Below are 16,350 nucleotides of genomic sequence, written 5' to 3' on the forward strand. Positions count from 1 at the left end.
CTAAACGATAGAAAACACTTCCAGCTTTTCAAGTGAAAACTGATTCTGAAATTAGGAGAATGCCTCCATTATCTATAAGCACCCAGGCTGGCCTTAAGGAGCTACATACATTTTTTACTTTTCTTGGGTTTTGTTTGTTTGTTTGTTTGTTTTTTGGGTTTTTTTGAGACAATCTTGCTCTGTCACGCAGGTTGGAGTGCAGTGGCCCAATCTTGGCTCACTGCAAACTCTGCCTCCCAAGTTCAAGCGATTCTCCTGCCTCAGCCTCCCAGGTAGCTGGGATTACAGGTGTGTGCCACCACCCCTGGCTAATTTTTGTGTTTTTAGTAGAGACAGGGTTTTACCATGTTGGCCAGGCTGGTCTCAAACTTCTGACCTCAAATGATCTGCCTGCCTCGGCCTCCCAAAGTGCTGGGATTACAGGCGTGAGCCACTGTGCCTGGCCTACTTTTATATTTTACATTCACACGTTCGTTCATTGAGCCACTACTTATGGAACACATATTCTGCCAGGCAAAATGCACCATGCTGGGCTCTGGCCTCAGATCACATAGAGTCCAGGTCTGTCTTGGAGAAAAGTCCTATATGCTGAGCTTTGACTATGTGCTTCACTAATGTCATCTCATCCATGTCATCTCCCAACCACCCTGGTATGCTCCACATTTGACAAACACAGAAACCAAGACACAGAGACACTGAGTGGCTGCTGAAGGGGCTGATGCTGGAGCCAGGGCCAACACATGAGCCTGCTGAGACCCAGACACGGTGCATCCCCTCTCCCACACTCTTCCGTTGGCTCCTCTGTGAAGTTCCGATGACATTCAGGGTATCAGGAAAATGCTGTGTATGGAGTTTCTGACCCATTCGTGGATAATTAAGAACTGACCCAATGCTGAGCAGTTTCCCCTCCCTTTACACCCCACCCTTTTCCCCCCAGAGCCATTTTCTCCTGAAGAATCCACATCACTGCCTCAGGAAGCTTGGCTTCCCCTCCCATGGGGAAGTGCTGGAATCCACTCTTGCCTGACCCTACCATGAGAAACAAGGGAAATTCCTTTACGTGAGCCGCCTTGCTCAGAACAAAGCTTGGCGTGTTTCTTATTCCTCATCAATCTGACAAAATGGGTATTTATTTGTGCCTCTCAAGCGTGTGGCTTGGACATGATGTTCTGCATCGTGGAAGTGGCCGTGCACCAAGTGAAATATCTGTTACTATAGTAACAGTTCCTTTTTATTGATACCAGAATAAACAGGAATGCAAAGGCTGTCTCACTTGTTGGCACATTTCAGCAGCCTCCGTTCCCAGGGGTTTAAGAACCGCCCTCTAGAGGCAGCCCTTCTTGCTAGTCTGGGACTTCCCGGTGGAGTGAGGAACCCAGCAACACGCTCCTGACTTCCCTTCCCAAGGACTCGACCTGAGAAGTAAGACCATCTCTGTTCTGTTTCACCTGCTGTCGAGCGTGGTGCTGTTCGGGAGGAGGTGGAAGGGAAGGAGGGCAGACCCCGTGCACTGAAGTGGGCTGTCGGTGGACCTGAGTGCTTTGAGTTTAGGTGCCTGGGCTATGTCCCAGCATCCGTAAAATGATACAGGAGATGCCTCCAGGCACCCTGGGTTTCGGAAAAGTGTAGGAGACAAAGAAGCGAGCCCCCAGGCATAGCTCTGCATTCTTGTTGATCTTTTTCTGCTGCATCCTCAGGTGAATCTGAATTAATGCATGATATAGCCTCACCTAAGTCAATTATCACACAGTATGGGGGTTTAATTCTTGGCACAACAGACAGAACACAGATTTTAGCGTCAGAGCTTGGCTCAGATTCAAGCTCTTTCTTTCACAGGCTGTGTGATTTGGGGAAATCAGATGGCTTCCCTGAACTTCAGTTTCCTTGACTGTAAAAAGAGGATAATGACAGTATCCACCTCTTCAGTCTGTCGTGAGAATTTCATATTTCATGAGATATGGCTGCTAGGTGCTTAGCACAGTGCATGGCACGTAGTGCGTGCAGGTTAACGTGTGAAGGGCCTGCCTTTCTGGTGAATTTGGCTTTAGGACTTTGCAATACAAGGCAAGTCTGAGATTGGGCCAGAAATCAAGAGCTGTAGGATTGGGTGTGTCACTTTTCGAAACTGCTACCAAACCCAAGTAGCTTTGAGCTTCAAGGCAGCCCCCATGCCTGCATCTCTGGGTGGCTTAGATCCTGAGTGGCCCTCTTAGTTCTGTTGGTGGTGAGTACCTGCTGGAATTTTCCCTGCAGAGTCATCTGCCAGGTAAAGTGCCTGACATCATGCCACTAATGAGCCAGCAGGGATTCCAGGTCTGCTGATGCTTGTTCCAGATCAACCGCACAATGCTGTCCACTAACCTTGCTAAGGACCCTCCATGTCTAGCCCTGGACTCTGCTATTTAATTGGTTCAAAATCCTAAATGTCCACCCAAGATTCTCCTTCTGAGATAGGAAGTTGCAACAGACCCAAGGCAAAATGTTCAGGAAGTCAGCCTTGAGTCATTGCAACCAAATGGACAAGCAGCTCTGCTGGGGGCTTCCGAGCATCGACCAGACGCTGCTGGGAGATCTGGAGGTGGCTCCCAGATACACTGTTCTTTGGCTGCTGGCCAGTGAAATACAAATAGGCACTTTCCCCATGGAGAGGAAAAAAGCCAGAAGAGTCAGGAAATCCAGTGACCATGCTTGTCACTTTTACTGAATGCCTCTTTTTCCCTTGCCAGTCATTATTTTGAAAGCCTCTCTTCTCCTCTGCCCTGCCATCCCATTAAATGCTGAACCAAGAGGGTTCTGAATGTGTTCTGAACCCAGCAGCTTGAACAGTAATGAGGAAGTGGGGGCAGAGGAGGGAAGGCCACCAGCTGGTCCTCTCCTAAACAGAGACCAGCCTGAGGCCAGACAGGGCTGTGGACTCTAAGCCCAAAGCTGCTAGGGCCAGGCTGGGGCTCCCCAGTGAGAGTTTGCATTTCACATAGGCTAGGAGTCCTCAAATTAGCAGGCCTCCATGTTCTTATCTATAAAATGGGCTCACACAGCCTGTTCATTGGGGTTTCTTGACTATCTAGAGAGAGAAAAGGGACATAACCCTGCTTTGTCAACTAAAAGACATTTTGCACCTTGAAGACAGTGGAGAGGTAGAAAGAGTACTGAATTTGGCGTCCAAGGTCCTGGCTTTGCTGCTTACTCTCTGTGTATCTTGAGACAAGTAGCTTGGCCTCTCTGAGCCTTAGTTTTCTCATCTATAAAACAGGGTACCACTGGCTGCCTCCGAGGGTGATTTAGAGATCCAGATCAAATTCGAGTGGTGATCACAGGGTTTCTTCAGGACAGAAATACCATAGTTTGTCTTCGGTGAGCATCACTCTGCCAGGCACTGGGCTAAGCACATCGTGCCATTGTATCACTTCACCCTCCAAACTGCTCCATGAATAGGCTGTTATCCTTGCTGTATAGAGGCTCAGAGAGGTTAAGCTACTTGCCCAAGGTAACACAGCTGGGAAGGGTTGCCGCCATGAATCAAACCCAGTCTGTCTCCACTAAAACATCTGCTTTAACCATTGCTTTACTGGCTTATGTGTCATTTGTTACAACCGATGCCATCAAAGACAGAAACATGACTACCAGGACAGTGGAGAGGCAAGTGGAAGGGACACTGAGGCCTTAGACAGCCTGGGGTCCCATGGCTATTGTCAAGATGAACTGGGCCCCGAGACTCCATCAGTGCAGCTCTCCTTCTGTCTCTCCTTACTGTCTCCTGGGGCTGGGGCACCAGTGTTTGGTTTCAAATCTGCCACCCTGCATTAGCCATGCATGCCCCAGTGGCCCGGTGCACTCTCCCTGGGAGCAGCAGTGATCTTTGCTGAGCCTTGCCAGGTGTGGGGCCAACGTCCTGTGGAGCCTGTGGCAAGGAGCTCTGGGAACTCTTGGGTCACCAACAGAACCAGGGAGGAACCAAGCAAGGGGTTCCCAATCTTTCCTCAGACCTCTTATTATCCCCACCCCAGGAAAAACATCAGTCCCATAGTCTGCATATTGAGAATTATTTGCCATCCTATAGTCATGCAAGACACTTAATAGCTGTCGCCTACTGGTGGCCTCCACCCCATGCCCAACTCTTTAGCTCATCCAATCTTCACAGCATCACAATTCTACAGAGGAGCATCCCAGAGGTTACAGACCATCCCAAGATCACACAGCTGCTAAGAACTGTGACCTTAATCAGAGTTGCTCACAATAACCAGGCCAACTACAGTCAGCTGAGCTCCTTCAGGGCCGAAGCAAATAAGTTTGTGTTTTGGGTTTTTTAACTCCATGGTTTGCAAAGTTGGCTGACTCTAGGAATCACCTAGGGAGCTTTTAAAAATCCCCAAAGCCAAGCCGTCCCCCAAGCCCATTAAATCAGAATCCCTGTGGTGGGACTCAGGCATTGGAATTTTTGAAACTTCCTGTGGTGACGCCAATATGCAGCCAAAGTTAAGATCCACTGATTTAACCAGTGCGGTTTCTGAGGATGAGAAGTCTCCATCTAGGACTAGGAATGGGATTTATTAATAGTAATTGTTAATAGCAGCTAACAGGGTGGTCATACTGCCATTCCAGGGGCACCATTCACAGTTTAATCTATAGGAGTTGAGGACTTGTTGTGAGGTACCCAACAGGCCTGTTGTATGTGGCAGCCCTGGTAGCCAGCACCAAGCGCTCAACTCTGTACGAGGCATTTGCCAAGCACCTTGCAAGTATCACCTTGTTTATAATACCACAAATTCATGGAGAAGGATTCTAATGTAATGCTCATTTTGCAGAGGAGGAAACACCAGATCAAAAGCAGCTGTCCCATCTCAACTCTGCTGTTCAGTGGGAAACAGCCATAGACAATAACTGGGTGTGGTGTGTCCCAGGGCTGTGGGATTTGGTCTAAAGGCTGTAGTTTCCAGGCTCCAGCTCCAGAGGGTAGGGAGGCAAGGACAGAGCTGACATTCGAATCCAAGTCTGAATGGCTTCAGCCTCCTTATGCTACTGCTTCCTCCTGCATTTCTTTAACCAGCCATGAAGAATACAAACAAGCCACTTACCATTCTTCATCATGATTGGCCTGCTCCTCCCTCTCCCTGCTAGCTCTTCTCCTGGGTGTTCACCTTTTTCTTTCCAGAGAGGACATGTCTAATGCCCACTTCCCCTCTTAGCCCCTCCATGGTCACTCCCCAGATGGACCCCAGAGTCTTGGATCTCTCGGGACGCCCAGCAGCCTTGGGAACAACCCCAGTCCTCTGCCTCAGGAGGCCCAGCTGACTGCTCAAGACAGCCTGGATTTTCTTGGCCTAGCACCTGTGCTTTGTTGAGTAGTCTCTTTTATAACAGGACCTGCATGAGGTTCTTCCGCCCAGAGACCTTGGTTAAATAAATTAAAAGGCAGAAAGGCTGGCTCAGCTTTCTAAGTCCTGGGGGTCCCCAGCAGCCCTCCTCACCCCACCCCTCACAGGTGTATACGTGGCTCTCACAGGGGTTGTTTGCTGGGGTTCACCACCCTGAGTGGCAAAGGCAATGGTTTTTCCCCTGCAGCTCTGAGCTAAGGCACCAGCCACATCCCTCAGGGTTCCTGCCTCACCCACCACACCAGCCTGGCCTGAGGGAAACACCATCATCCACAGCTCACTGCTGATTTAATTAATTTTTTTTTTAAAGGCCTGGAGCAAATCATTGAGCCAGGGCTGACCACAGATTGGACCTGGGGTGCAAGACTGGCTTCATAATTGACAGGGCCCAGTGCAAAATAAAAAAGGAAGGCCACTTGTTCAAAATGCATTTGGAATTTCAAGACAGCAACAACAGAAGGTCAAATCAAACAGGGCCCCTCTTCCAAGGGCAACCCTGTGCGACTGAGTCCAACTGTCTGGCCCTGGGGCAGCCAACCCACTGGCTGGCCGGCAACTTATGTATGGGGCGAAGGTCTCAGCCAGGTCAATCACAGATTTTTCCCCTGGAATTTAACGGAAGAGAGAGACAGAGACCACCCATTGGAAGTGAAGGAAACCAAAGTCAACAACATCCCAAGGCCTCTGACGGTTTCCCCACACAGCAACGAGAATGACCTTTTTAAAACTGAATCAGGCGCGCCTTTCCCTGACTTGAACCCACCCGTCCACCCTCACTCCAGGCGCTCTCCCAGTCACTCAGCTCACACCACTCCCAGCACACTATGTCTTTTTGTTCCCTGAACAGACTCAGCTTGTTCAAGGTACATGAGTCACACATGCTGTTCCCTAGGCCCCAAATGGCCTCCTTCCTCATTCTCAACTGTCAGATCGTAACATCGCCTCCTCAGAGAGGCCCTCGCCATACCTGGCTGACAGCGGGTCCCTCCTTAGTCTCTGTGGGAGCCTGGAACCATTTGTGGTCTTTCGTTTTCATTGGCTTGCGTGTGTGCTGACTGTTGGCCTCCCTAGCAGAGTGTGGGTTCTGTGAGTGCCGGGACCTCGCTTGTTTAGTTCTCCTCTGTGTGTCCAGTGTCTACCACAGTGCCAGGAAAATCACAGGAACTCGAACATGTGTGGAATGCATGACTATTTTTATTATGCACTTTCTCAGTGGTCATTCCCGTTACTCAGGAGCTCTTGATTTTGTGTATTTATTTTGTATCTGGCCACATTCTTGAACTCTCTCAGTTCCAAATGCGTTTCTGTTCATCCATGTGGGAATTCTGGGTGTATGGCTTTATCTATACAAATATTAAGGCTGCCACCTCCTTTCCTAAAGTTATCCAATTTATTCTATTTCCTACCTTATCACTTTGGCAACATACAGTGAGTTCTTTTAAGGATGGTGTGGCTGATGAAAAACAAGCAGCTCTGGAAGATTTGGGGGGCACAGAGGGACTAAGAACAGGTGAATAGCTGGGGAGCCAAAGTAGTTATTAAAGTGTGGCATGAGCTGAACAGGAAGAGAGCTAAGGTCACGGGAAGGAAAGAGTGTAGCTGAGAATTACTCAGTCAAAGGGTGGGTGACACTTGACAATAGGAATAGGCAGCAAAAGAGAGAAGATCTCAAAGCTCCAATCTGAATCCAGGTGTTCTAACGCATAAGCACCCAGAGAGCTTGATCCCACAGACAAGAAAATATTCACACTAAAAATAGGAGGGGGAGCTGATACAGCCAACTATGTATTTTGTCGAGTGCCCATTTTAAAGTAACTCTAAATACTATTATGATCACTTTTTAAGGACCAAAAAAATAGGAAGGATATAACCTGAAAGCAAACAGCCTTATGAAAAAGATGAGGAAAAAAAGGGAAGTTAATAAGAATCCTCATTATAGAAATGGTTCTGAGAATATGAATTTGAGAAAAAAATTAACATGTCTATCCTCTGACACTTCACCTGGCTACATCCAAAATACCTTATAATAATTAACACTTTTTCCAGGTTACACAGCACCTTTACATATGTGGTCTTACTTGCTCCTCCTAACAGCAGCCTGTCATGGGTCATCATAGAAATGCCACACACGGGTCTGGTGGCCACCGTTGCAAAGAACAGTCTCCTATTTGATGCCTAGATTCCTGACATATCACCTTGCAATGTGCACCCCGTCAAAGCCCCCTCTCTGTATTTTCTGACCCCAACAAGCTGTTTGCCACTTTCAGGTTTTCACACATCCCTGTTCATCTATGAAACTGCATTCGGGCAGAGAATGGTTCTCATCCCCTTCCCAGTGTGGGGGAGGAAATGAGAGTCTGTCCACAGGCAACATGGTGGCCCTCAAGCGGGGGCTGAAGCCTGGTGTTTGAAGTGGGGACACACTCCCTCAGTTGCCACATGAAAATCACATGCCGCCGGGCACTGGTTCCCCAAGACCAAAGAAAACTTCAAAAGTTGCATTGGCAATTACCAACAAATGTGTATTGATCGCCTACTGCATACCAGACCAGACACTGCCAACTGTCAGGGCCTGGCATATAATAGGAGCTCAACCTCTGCAAAGCTAGACTCATGAAGAGAGCAGAGCTAAAGTCTAAATTTTCACTGAAATTCCTATAAGCAGCTAATGGCCAGGCAGTGTCTATACCTTTGAGGCCTTTTTTTTTTTTTTTTAAATCAGTCTCTTTCTCTCTCTCTCTCTCTTTGCTGTACTTGCTTTTGGGCATTTCAAGGATAAGGAGCCAGTTTGTAGAAGAGGGAGCCCTTGTGTCTGAATTTTAAGTAAACTGACAGATTTCAAACTGCTGTGGTAGAAGTGGGGCCATTGAGTAGCCAAACATTTGACAACCATCCCTTTGCTATTAAGGACACAGCAGTCTCTGAATTTCATACTCTCCTCTTTGATGTGAAGAAAATGAAAAGCTGAACAGTTCCACAACAGAATTTGGAGCTGTGGATAGAGTTAGACAATAAGGGTAATACTTTCTTTTTATCACTGCATTTATCCAAATTGTTTTTAACAAGTACATATTACTCTTTTTAAATATATTTTCCTTTTCTGTTACAAGCTCATTGTAAAACAGAAACTCAAACATAATTCCTTTTATAGTGGGAGAAAACTGTTGCAAAGTCAGGCCAAAAATATGCATGTGTCAACCCGTATTTTGTGACCCATTATCATTTTACTTCTATACTCCAGACACATCACAAACATCATCTCCAATTCTGACAGCCCTGTGCATGCGTTCCATTATGATTTCCATTTTATAAGTGAAGAAACTAAGGCTCAGAAAGTCAGGTAGCTTGCCCAGGTATGCGCAGTAGCAGGTGGCCAAGGTCCATCTGACATGAAAACCTTGCCCTTCAACTGTGCCCCATGGGGCAGGGTGAGATTATAGGCTCAGCTCTGAGCTACTCCTCTGCCCATCTCTACAGCCGCCATGTACTCGGAGATCCAGAGGGAGCGGGCGGACATCGGGGGCCTGATGGCCCGGCCAGAATACAGAGAGTGGAATCCGGAGCTCATCAAGCCCAAGAAGCTGCTGAACCCCGTGAAGGCCTCTCGGAGTCACCAGGAGCTCCACCGGGAGCTGCTCATGAACCACAGAAGGTAGGGATGAAGCCCTGCTGCCTGGGCCCCGCAAGCACCTGGGCCTGTGGGGGCTGGGGAAGGTGACCCTGGAGGAAGGCAGAGCTGGCTGTCATCCTGGGGCTCCTGGAGACTGAGGAAAGCTGAGGGTGCCCCACATGATCACCGGCAAAACCTGCAAAGACCCCGTCCCCAGTGGGTCCCTGGGAACCAGAGGGACCAAAAGAGCCCTGTTCTCTTGTCCAGCCACTCGTTTCATGCCCACACTCCAGATACATTTATTGAGTACCTACTATGTGCTGGGCACTGAGCCCAGACCTGGGGATACAAGAATGAATGGGACCCAGTTCCTGTCCTCACAGACAGGGACTGGTGCATAGCCAAGCAGCAGGATGGGTGCATTGATGAGGGCGTTAAGTAGGCCTGAGACCCCAGAGGAGGAACCCGAGAGGGGTCTAAAATAACTTCACAGGAGCGGTGCTGCCTCAGCTATGACCTGAAGGGGGATGGGAGTTAGCCAGGCCGGAGGTGGGTGCTGAATGGCAGAGGGAACTTCATATGTAAATGAACAGGAAACAGGAGTCACTCACTGTGCCTGGGGCATCGATTGTGTGGTGCAGGCCAGGGCAGAAGGATGGACTAAGGAAAGGTCTACAGCAGGGGTACAGGGTGTGGTGGGCCCGTCTGGTGAAGTGGGATGGGGGAGCTCACAATACCAAAGTGGGCAGGAATGTTACAGAGGCCCAGGATGGTGGCTGGCTTTTCCGTGGAAGGCCGTGGTGTGCAATGACAGAGACGAGCCAGACGGGCATCTGGGAGGTGGCAGGGGTGGGATGGGGCAGTTGATGGGGTGTGAATTGGAGAAGAGGAAGGCTGAGCCTCCCCTTGGAGGACTGGGAAATACTCCTGCTAACCAGTAAGAGCATGAACGCAGCGGTGCTTTCAGAGCGCCCTCTGCTGGCCGATTCTGGTATTAGAGCCGGTTGTGATTTCTATTCTTGTTTTCAGTTGTGTGACCAATATCCTAAGAGTTATCATTTTGTACACTGAGTCGCTTTTGTTTTTGTTTTTAATTAGTATTATAATATGAGCATTTTCTCTGAATGGTTTTTAGACTCATCCCTTTAATATCAAAAAACATCACCACAATCAAAAACAAAAGCTTAAAGACAAATCAGAGAAGGTATTTGTAATATAAATAAATTTTATTTTTAAAACACACATATACAAAAAAATATATTCAGATCTCTTGTTTTTTTTCTTTTTTTTTTTTTTGAGATGGAGTCTCGCTCTGTCGCCCAGGCTGGAGTGCAGTGGCACGATCTCAGCTCACTGCAAGCTCCACCTCCCAGGTTCACGCCATTCTCCTGCCTCAGCCTCCCAAGTAGCTGGGACTACAGGTGGCCGCCATCACACCCGGCTAATTTTTTTGTATTTTTAGTAGAGACAGGGTTTCACTGTGTTAGCCAGGATGGTCTCGGTCTCCTGACCTCGTGATCCGCCCTCCTCAGCCTCCCAAAGTGCTGGGATTACAGGCATGAGCCACCGCGCCTGGCCCAGATCTCTTAAAATCGACAAGGAAAAAATAAATAAAAAGTAATACAGTACAGCCAGACATGGTGGCTCACACCTGTAATCCCAACACTTTGGGAGGCCGAGGCAGGAGGATCACTTGATCCCAGGAGTTCAAGGCTGCAGTGAGCTATGATTGCACCACTGCACTCCAGCCTGGGCAACAGAGCAAGTCCTTGTCTGTAAAAATAATATTGACAATACAGTTAATTCACAAAAGAAGACATGCAAATGGCTGGTAAATGTATCAAATGTTGTTCCATGTGACTAATAAAGAAACAAATGAAAAGCAGATATTATTTCTTGCCTACCAGATTCTCAAATATAAAAAGATTGGCTGGTGATGGTGGGGAGAAATAGATGCTCTTGTACACTGTTCATAGGAGGATACACTGGCTAACCTTTCTCAGGCACAGATAGATATATGTACCTCAAATCTTTTTAAAGAGTCTGACCTAGCAATTCTACCTTTAGGAAAGTATCCTAAGAAAATAACCAGAAATAACAAAACTTGTTCTCTGCAGTCAGACAGGCCTGGGTTCAAATTCTCATGTGGCCTATCTGTAGCTATGACTTGGACTGGTATCTTCAGCCCTAGGAGCCTCAGTTTCTGTCCTTGTAAAATGAGACAGTAATGGGTCCACCTCCAAGGCTACAGGGATGATTGCACAAGATAATAGTGGGGGTTGGTGTCACCGCAGGAAGCAGCCCTGAGGCTGGGGGAAGCAGGAAGGTGATGGTCTCCTGACAGCTCCCCACTTCCCACCCCAGGGGCCTTGGTGTGGACAGCAAGCCAGAGCTGCAGCGTGTCCTGGAGCACCGCCGGCGGAACCAGCTCATCAAGAAGAAGAAGGAGGAGCTGGAAGCCAAGCGGCTGCAGTGCCCCTTTGAGCAGGAGCTGCTGAGACGGCAGCAGAGGCTGAACCAGGTGGGTGATGGGCACCCAGTTGGGACCACGCATCCTCCAGGGCTGTCCTCCAGGGAGGAGCTCTGCTGTGGCCACAGGCAGTAAGAGGGAAGAGGATCAACAGACAGAGCACTGGACTAAGAGTCCACTCCTGGCCTGAGTCCTCCCTCTGCCATTCACTTTGCTAGGTCCTTAGGGCGAGTGGCTTCCCTGAACCTCAGCTTCTTCACTGGCCCAGTGTACTGCACGCTGATTCTGATTTCTTTCTTATAACTGTCTTGTGAGCCAGGTGGCATTCCCATTTTAGAGATAGGGAACCTGAGGCCCAGAGGGGGTGAGTGATTTGAACCAGGCTTCACAAGAACTCAGTCTCATGATCTGTGCCCCAGCTACTAGGCTGGTAGCAAAACTCATCCCCAGGTTGGTTCTGTTTCCCCACTGAGTGGGCCCTTTGTCCAAACTCCATAGGTTTTCAGAGTAGGAATCCCCCTAGCTCCACCCACTTCACCCTCTGCTTCTTCCTCCTTCAGCTGGAAAAACCACCAGAGAAGGAAGAGGATCACGCCCCCGAGTTTATTAAAGTCAGGGAAAACCTGCGGAGAATTGCCACACTGACCAGCGAAGAGAGAGTGCTGTAGGGCCAGCTGCTGGGCTCAGGCCACCACCCACCCTGGCCTGGACAGCCTCCTCCAGCCCTTCTGCACCTGGCAGCCCTGGGCCCCAGGCCCTGGGACGTCTGTGATGTTCCCACCTGCTTCTGTAGAAATGTGTCACCCCAGAGGGCCTGGCTCTCCCTAGGAGGCTGGGGCCCCTAAGCTCCTAGGCTTTTCCTGCCAAGCACCCAGCCCTCCTACTCCAAGAGGGAAAACTTGCGCCCCTCCCTGCAGGGGGTTCAGAGCCCAGCACAGGAGGTTTCTCTGGCAGAATTGAGGAGGAACAGGCGGCCCTCTGGCTTGACAAGCCTTCTGTTCTGCCCAGGCCTTCCCACCAGGAATCTCCGAGGCTCCCCAGGGTCCCGCTTCTCCGTGCACCCCAGCTCCTAGGACTCAGAGAACTCCCCCACCTGTGGTTTTACCTGCAGCCAGCAGAGCTTAGCTTCAAGGACACCTGCCTCCAAAGCCACTGAGGGGAGGAAGGACAGGGCAGACTGCAGGTGGCCTTGTTGCTGGCATCCCGGCCAGGTGGGAGGGGACTAACAAAGACAGCTGTTTAGGGTCTTCTCCCCTCACCCATGCTTTCATCATCCCCTCCGCACAGCCTCCCCGTCCAGGCCTTCTAACCACACCTAGCCAGGGCTGCCGCATTCCTGCACTCGGAAGTCTGCAGCAGTGCCTCACAAACTTGATTGTGCATAAAAATCACTGGGGATCTTGTTAATACAGCTTCTAATTCAATAGATCTGGGAGATCCTGCATTTCTAACAAGCTCCCAGGTGAGAAGGAGGCTGCTGGTGTGAGGACCATGCTGTGAGCAGCAGGGTGAGAGTGCCCAGGGCTGATATTTATTAGAAATATCACCCCTGAAGCCATCGCTGGCCCCCACCTCCCATGGACTGATGCCCTAGGGATTCCCACCCCACCTCTGCAACCCCAGGTAGTCTTCATTATCCACCCCACCCCAGACTCCCACCCCCAGGGGTTCCCCGTGAAGACTTTGGCCTAGCAAATTGTGTTGGTTATGTGAGTGTTGTTTTAATCAGAGATGTATGTGATTGCCAATCTGCATTTCTTACCAGTGTGACCACACTGTTACGATGCAATTCTAGCCAAAAAAAAAAAAAAAATTTTTTTTTACTTTTTCCTACAGTCTTATGGAAAGCAAATATACAATGATTTTCAGTACGCTTCTGGAATAGAAACAGTGGTTTGAAGACCCCACTGCCACCTTTATGGACTGGCCCCTTTGAGTCTGAATCCCCGGCCTCTGTCACCTGAGACCCAACCCCTAGCTGGGCCAACTCCAGTGAATTCACCCATTTTTCTTCTTCAGAAGGCCTTTCCTGTGTGAGACCCACATATTTTAACCTTTTGCTCCTATCCCATTTTTAAAGAATTAGAGAATAAACCAGGCCTGTTTCTTTTCCCCTGAAATCCCTGCCTCTGGCTTCCTAAACCCATCATCTAAGGTGACAGAGCAGTGCTGGAATAGCATCTCCTTTCACTTCCCCAAGACTGCCACAGATAGCTGCCACTGGCATGCTCTTTGATTCCTGGAAGCAAACGTGGGACTGTCGGAGGAAAGGGATTGTTCTGGTCTTACTCATAACTGGGTGGTTTGAGGGTGACTGAAGTCGTACTTTTCCTGTGTGTGCTGCCAGCACAGGGCTGTAAATGCAGATATTCCGCCTGTGTGCGTGTGTATAAGTCAAGCTCCAAGAGGCTCCTGAATGTGACTGGTGTGCTGAGAATGTGTTTACGCTGTTTAACGTCTGCCAGGTGAGGGTTACGCTGAAGATGCACAATCCCTAAAATAAAGATCACCACTTCCCCAAAGCAGCAGCCCTCGGGTCCATGTGTTGTTCAGACATGTGAAGAGAAGCAAGACAGAGGGTCTCAGATGGACGAGGGCTCTCCAAGGGAATGCCTGGGGCTTCACCCAGTGGTCCCCAGAGGTGCTCCATGGAGCCAACATGTCATTCCGTGAAGCCCCAGAAGTAGAAGGGACCTCAAGCACCATGCCTTCCAGGGCAGCCGTGCAGATGACCTTGGTTCACTCTTCAGGGGTCGTCCCAACTCTGTACCTCCAGCCACTCCAACTATGGAGGCTGTAAATCCAGATTCTCACTGTTCCAGTCTCCTTTGCAGCTTAGGAAGGCTATGTGATCAGGTGTGGCCAATGAAATTGAAGAGGAAGTCTACATGGGCTTCTGGGAAAGCTTATGCTTTTCCAATAAAAGACACAGGCATGGCTAACACCTCCCTGGGCGTCTTCTTCCTACCTTGATTGAGGGTGTGATGCCTGGAGCCACAACAGCCACTTTGCTACCATGAGAAAAAGGCCAAGAGAATCACAGAGTCATTGACCCTATCGTTATTTCACCAAGCCAATGCCAGCCGCCATCCTTCTGCAGAATTCTTGTAAATAAAATAAATCCCTCTTTGTTTAAACCATTGTTGGTCAGTCTCTGTTACTTGCAACCAAAATCATCCCTAACTGACACAGAAGGCCAGTCCCTGCCTGTCCAAAATTACCTGCAGGCTGTGCTAAAAATCCAGATTCAACTTTCCCATCAGAAGCCTATCGGATCAGGATCCCCAGTTGCAATGCCTGGGATCTGTTTTTCTGCACCTTCCCCATATAGCCTACCTAGCATGAGTCTGAAAACTGGTACTTGGACATCACTAAAGCACACATCATTCAACAAATATTTATCGAGTTCCTGCTCCATGCCAGGATGCATGCCATAGGCTGGGACACAGTAGAGAACAAAGGTGCAGTGCCTCCCCGTCATCTGATGACTGCAGTGGTCTCCTCCCAACTGGTCTCCCCTACTGGCCTTGTCCCTACACCCTGTTCTCAACAGAGGAGCCAAAATGATCTTCCTCCAGTCTAAGGCAGAACTTGTGACTCTGCACAGAGCCCTCCCTGGGCTCCCAGTGGAGTCTCTCCTGCATTCCAGGTGGTCCTGCGAGTCCAGCTCCCTCTTAGCCTCCGACCTCCTTCCTGCAGTCTCCCACTCGCTCACACAGCCCCAGTTGTGCTGGCCTCCTACCCTCTCCAGGCATACCCCATCTCCATGCCTTTCCACCTGCTCTTCCCCAGCCAGGAGTTTCCTTCCCTCCAAGAGCCGCGGGGCCCACTCCCTCTCTTTCTTCAGGTCTTTGATCACACTTCTTCTAAAAGAGGTCCTCTTTAGCCACCCCATCTAAAATCTCAACTTCTACAGTCTTCCTCTGCCTGCCTTGCCTTCTTTTTCCCCCTTACCGTTTATCACTATTGAACATATTCAATATTTTACTGATTTGTCTCGTGTGTCCTTCCTATTGATAATGTCAGCTCCATGAGGGCAGAGATTCTTGTCTGTCTTGTTTACTCTGAATCCCTAGTGCACAGGGCCTAGAGAAGGTGCTCAGGAAGTGTTTGCTGAATGAAAGAATGAGAAACCCCTTCTCCCTCTGCAATACACCTAGCCTTCTCCCAGGTCCAGCCCATAGCAACCAGAGAAGGCCCCACCTGCCTCCTTCCTCCATGGTTTCCACCCTGACCCACAGATGTCTATTTGGTGGGAAGCCCTCATCTGCCCTCTTGGGCATTCATCAGTACACCTGGGCCTCACTGGCATCGTGCCGGCAGGACCCGCATCAGAGCCACGTGGCTCCTGCACACCACAGGAATGTCTAGAGAGTCAGATCGTCCCTGAAGGCTGATGATGAGGCCATCACTCAAGCCTGGAGACCATGGAGAAGCAAAAGGCTGCTGCAGCAGCTCTGACTTCAGACCTCTCCCTAAACAGGGAGCCAAGACAGCAACCCCTGTTCTTGCGGGGGCCACACTCTCTCGGGTCCTGGTTTGGGTTTGCAGAATGCCCCTGTCAATGGCAAACCAGCACTAAACACAAAACCTGGGAGAGAGGGCCGACCTTAGGATGTGAAGGGACCCTCCAACCCTGGTCCTGCAGCGTGCGTGTCACTGGAGTCCTCAGACCACAGGAGCTTTGGCAGGGCAGCCTCACCACACTTGAGATTATACTGACTCCAAACCCTGTGAGGGTGGAACCCTGTCTGATTCTGCTCACCTTTATCCAGGGCCCTGAAAATAGGCGCCCCAGAAAGTTGTGAATGGATGTCAGTAATGATCACTTTCACTCGTGTCCGTGTGAAAAGACCACCAAACAGGCTTTGTGTGAGCAACAAGGCTGTTTATTT

The 16,350-nt window shown here is 49.6% G+C and overlaps 1 protein-coding gene across 3 annotated transcripts in view; it reads left to right on the forward strand.

Moving 5' to 3' along the window:
• The window catches only part of FAM107A (family with sequence similarity 107 member A), a 64,705-nt gene extending 50,113 nt beyond the window's left edge, over positions 1-14,592 (forward strand). For 2 of the 3 annotated variants that reach the window (XM_054480742.1, XM_054480743.1), the window contains 3 exons: positions 8,853-9,027; positions 11,350-11,506; positions 12,016-14,592. In XM_054480742.1, coding sequence (XP_054336717.1) covers positions 8,853-9,027; positions 11,350-11,506; positions 12,016-12,123 — 440 coding nt within the window. In that variant the 3' untranslated portion in view covers positions 12,124-14,592. Of the gene's footprint in view, positions 1-1,264; positions 1,423-8,852; positions 9,028-11,349; positions 11,507-12,015 lie in introns of those variants that run through there. The other variant, XM_054480744.1, reaches the window with a different exon arrangement.
• The last annotated feature ends 1,758 nt before the right edge of the window (positions 14,593-16,350 follow it).

This window comes from Pongo pygmaeus, chromosome 2, assembly GCF_028885625.2.
Source record: "Pongo pygmaeus isolate AG05252 chromosome 2, NHGRI_mPonPyg2-v2.0_pri, whole genome shotgun sequence".
Taxonomy (NCBI): Eukaryota; Metazoa; Chordata; class Mammalia; order Primates; family Hominidae; genus Pongo; species Pongo pygmaeus.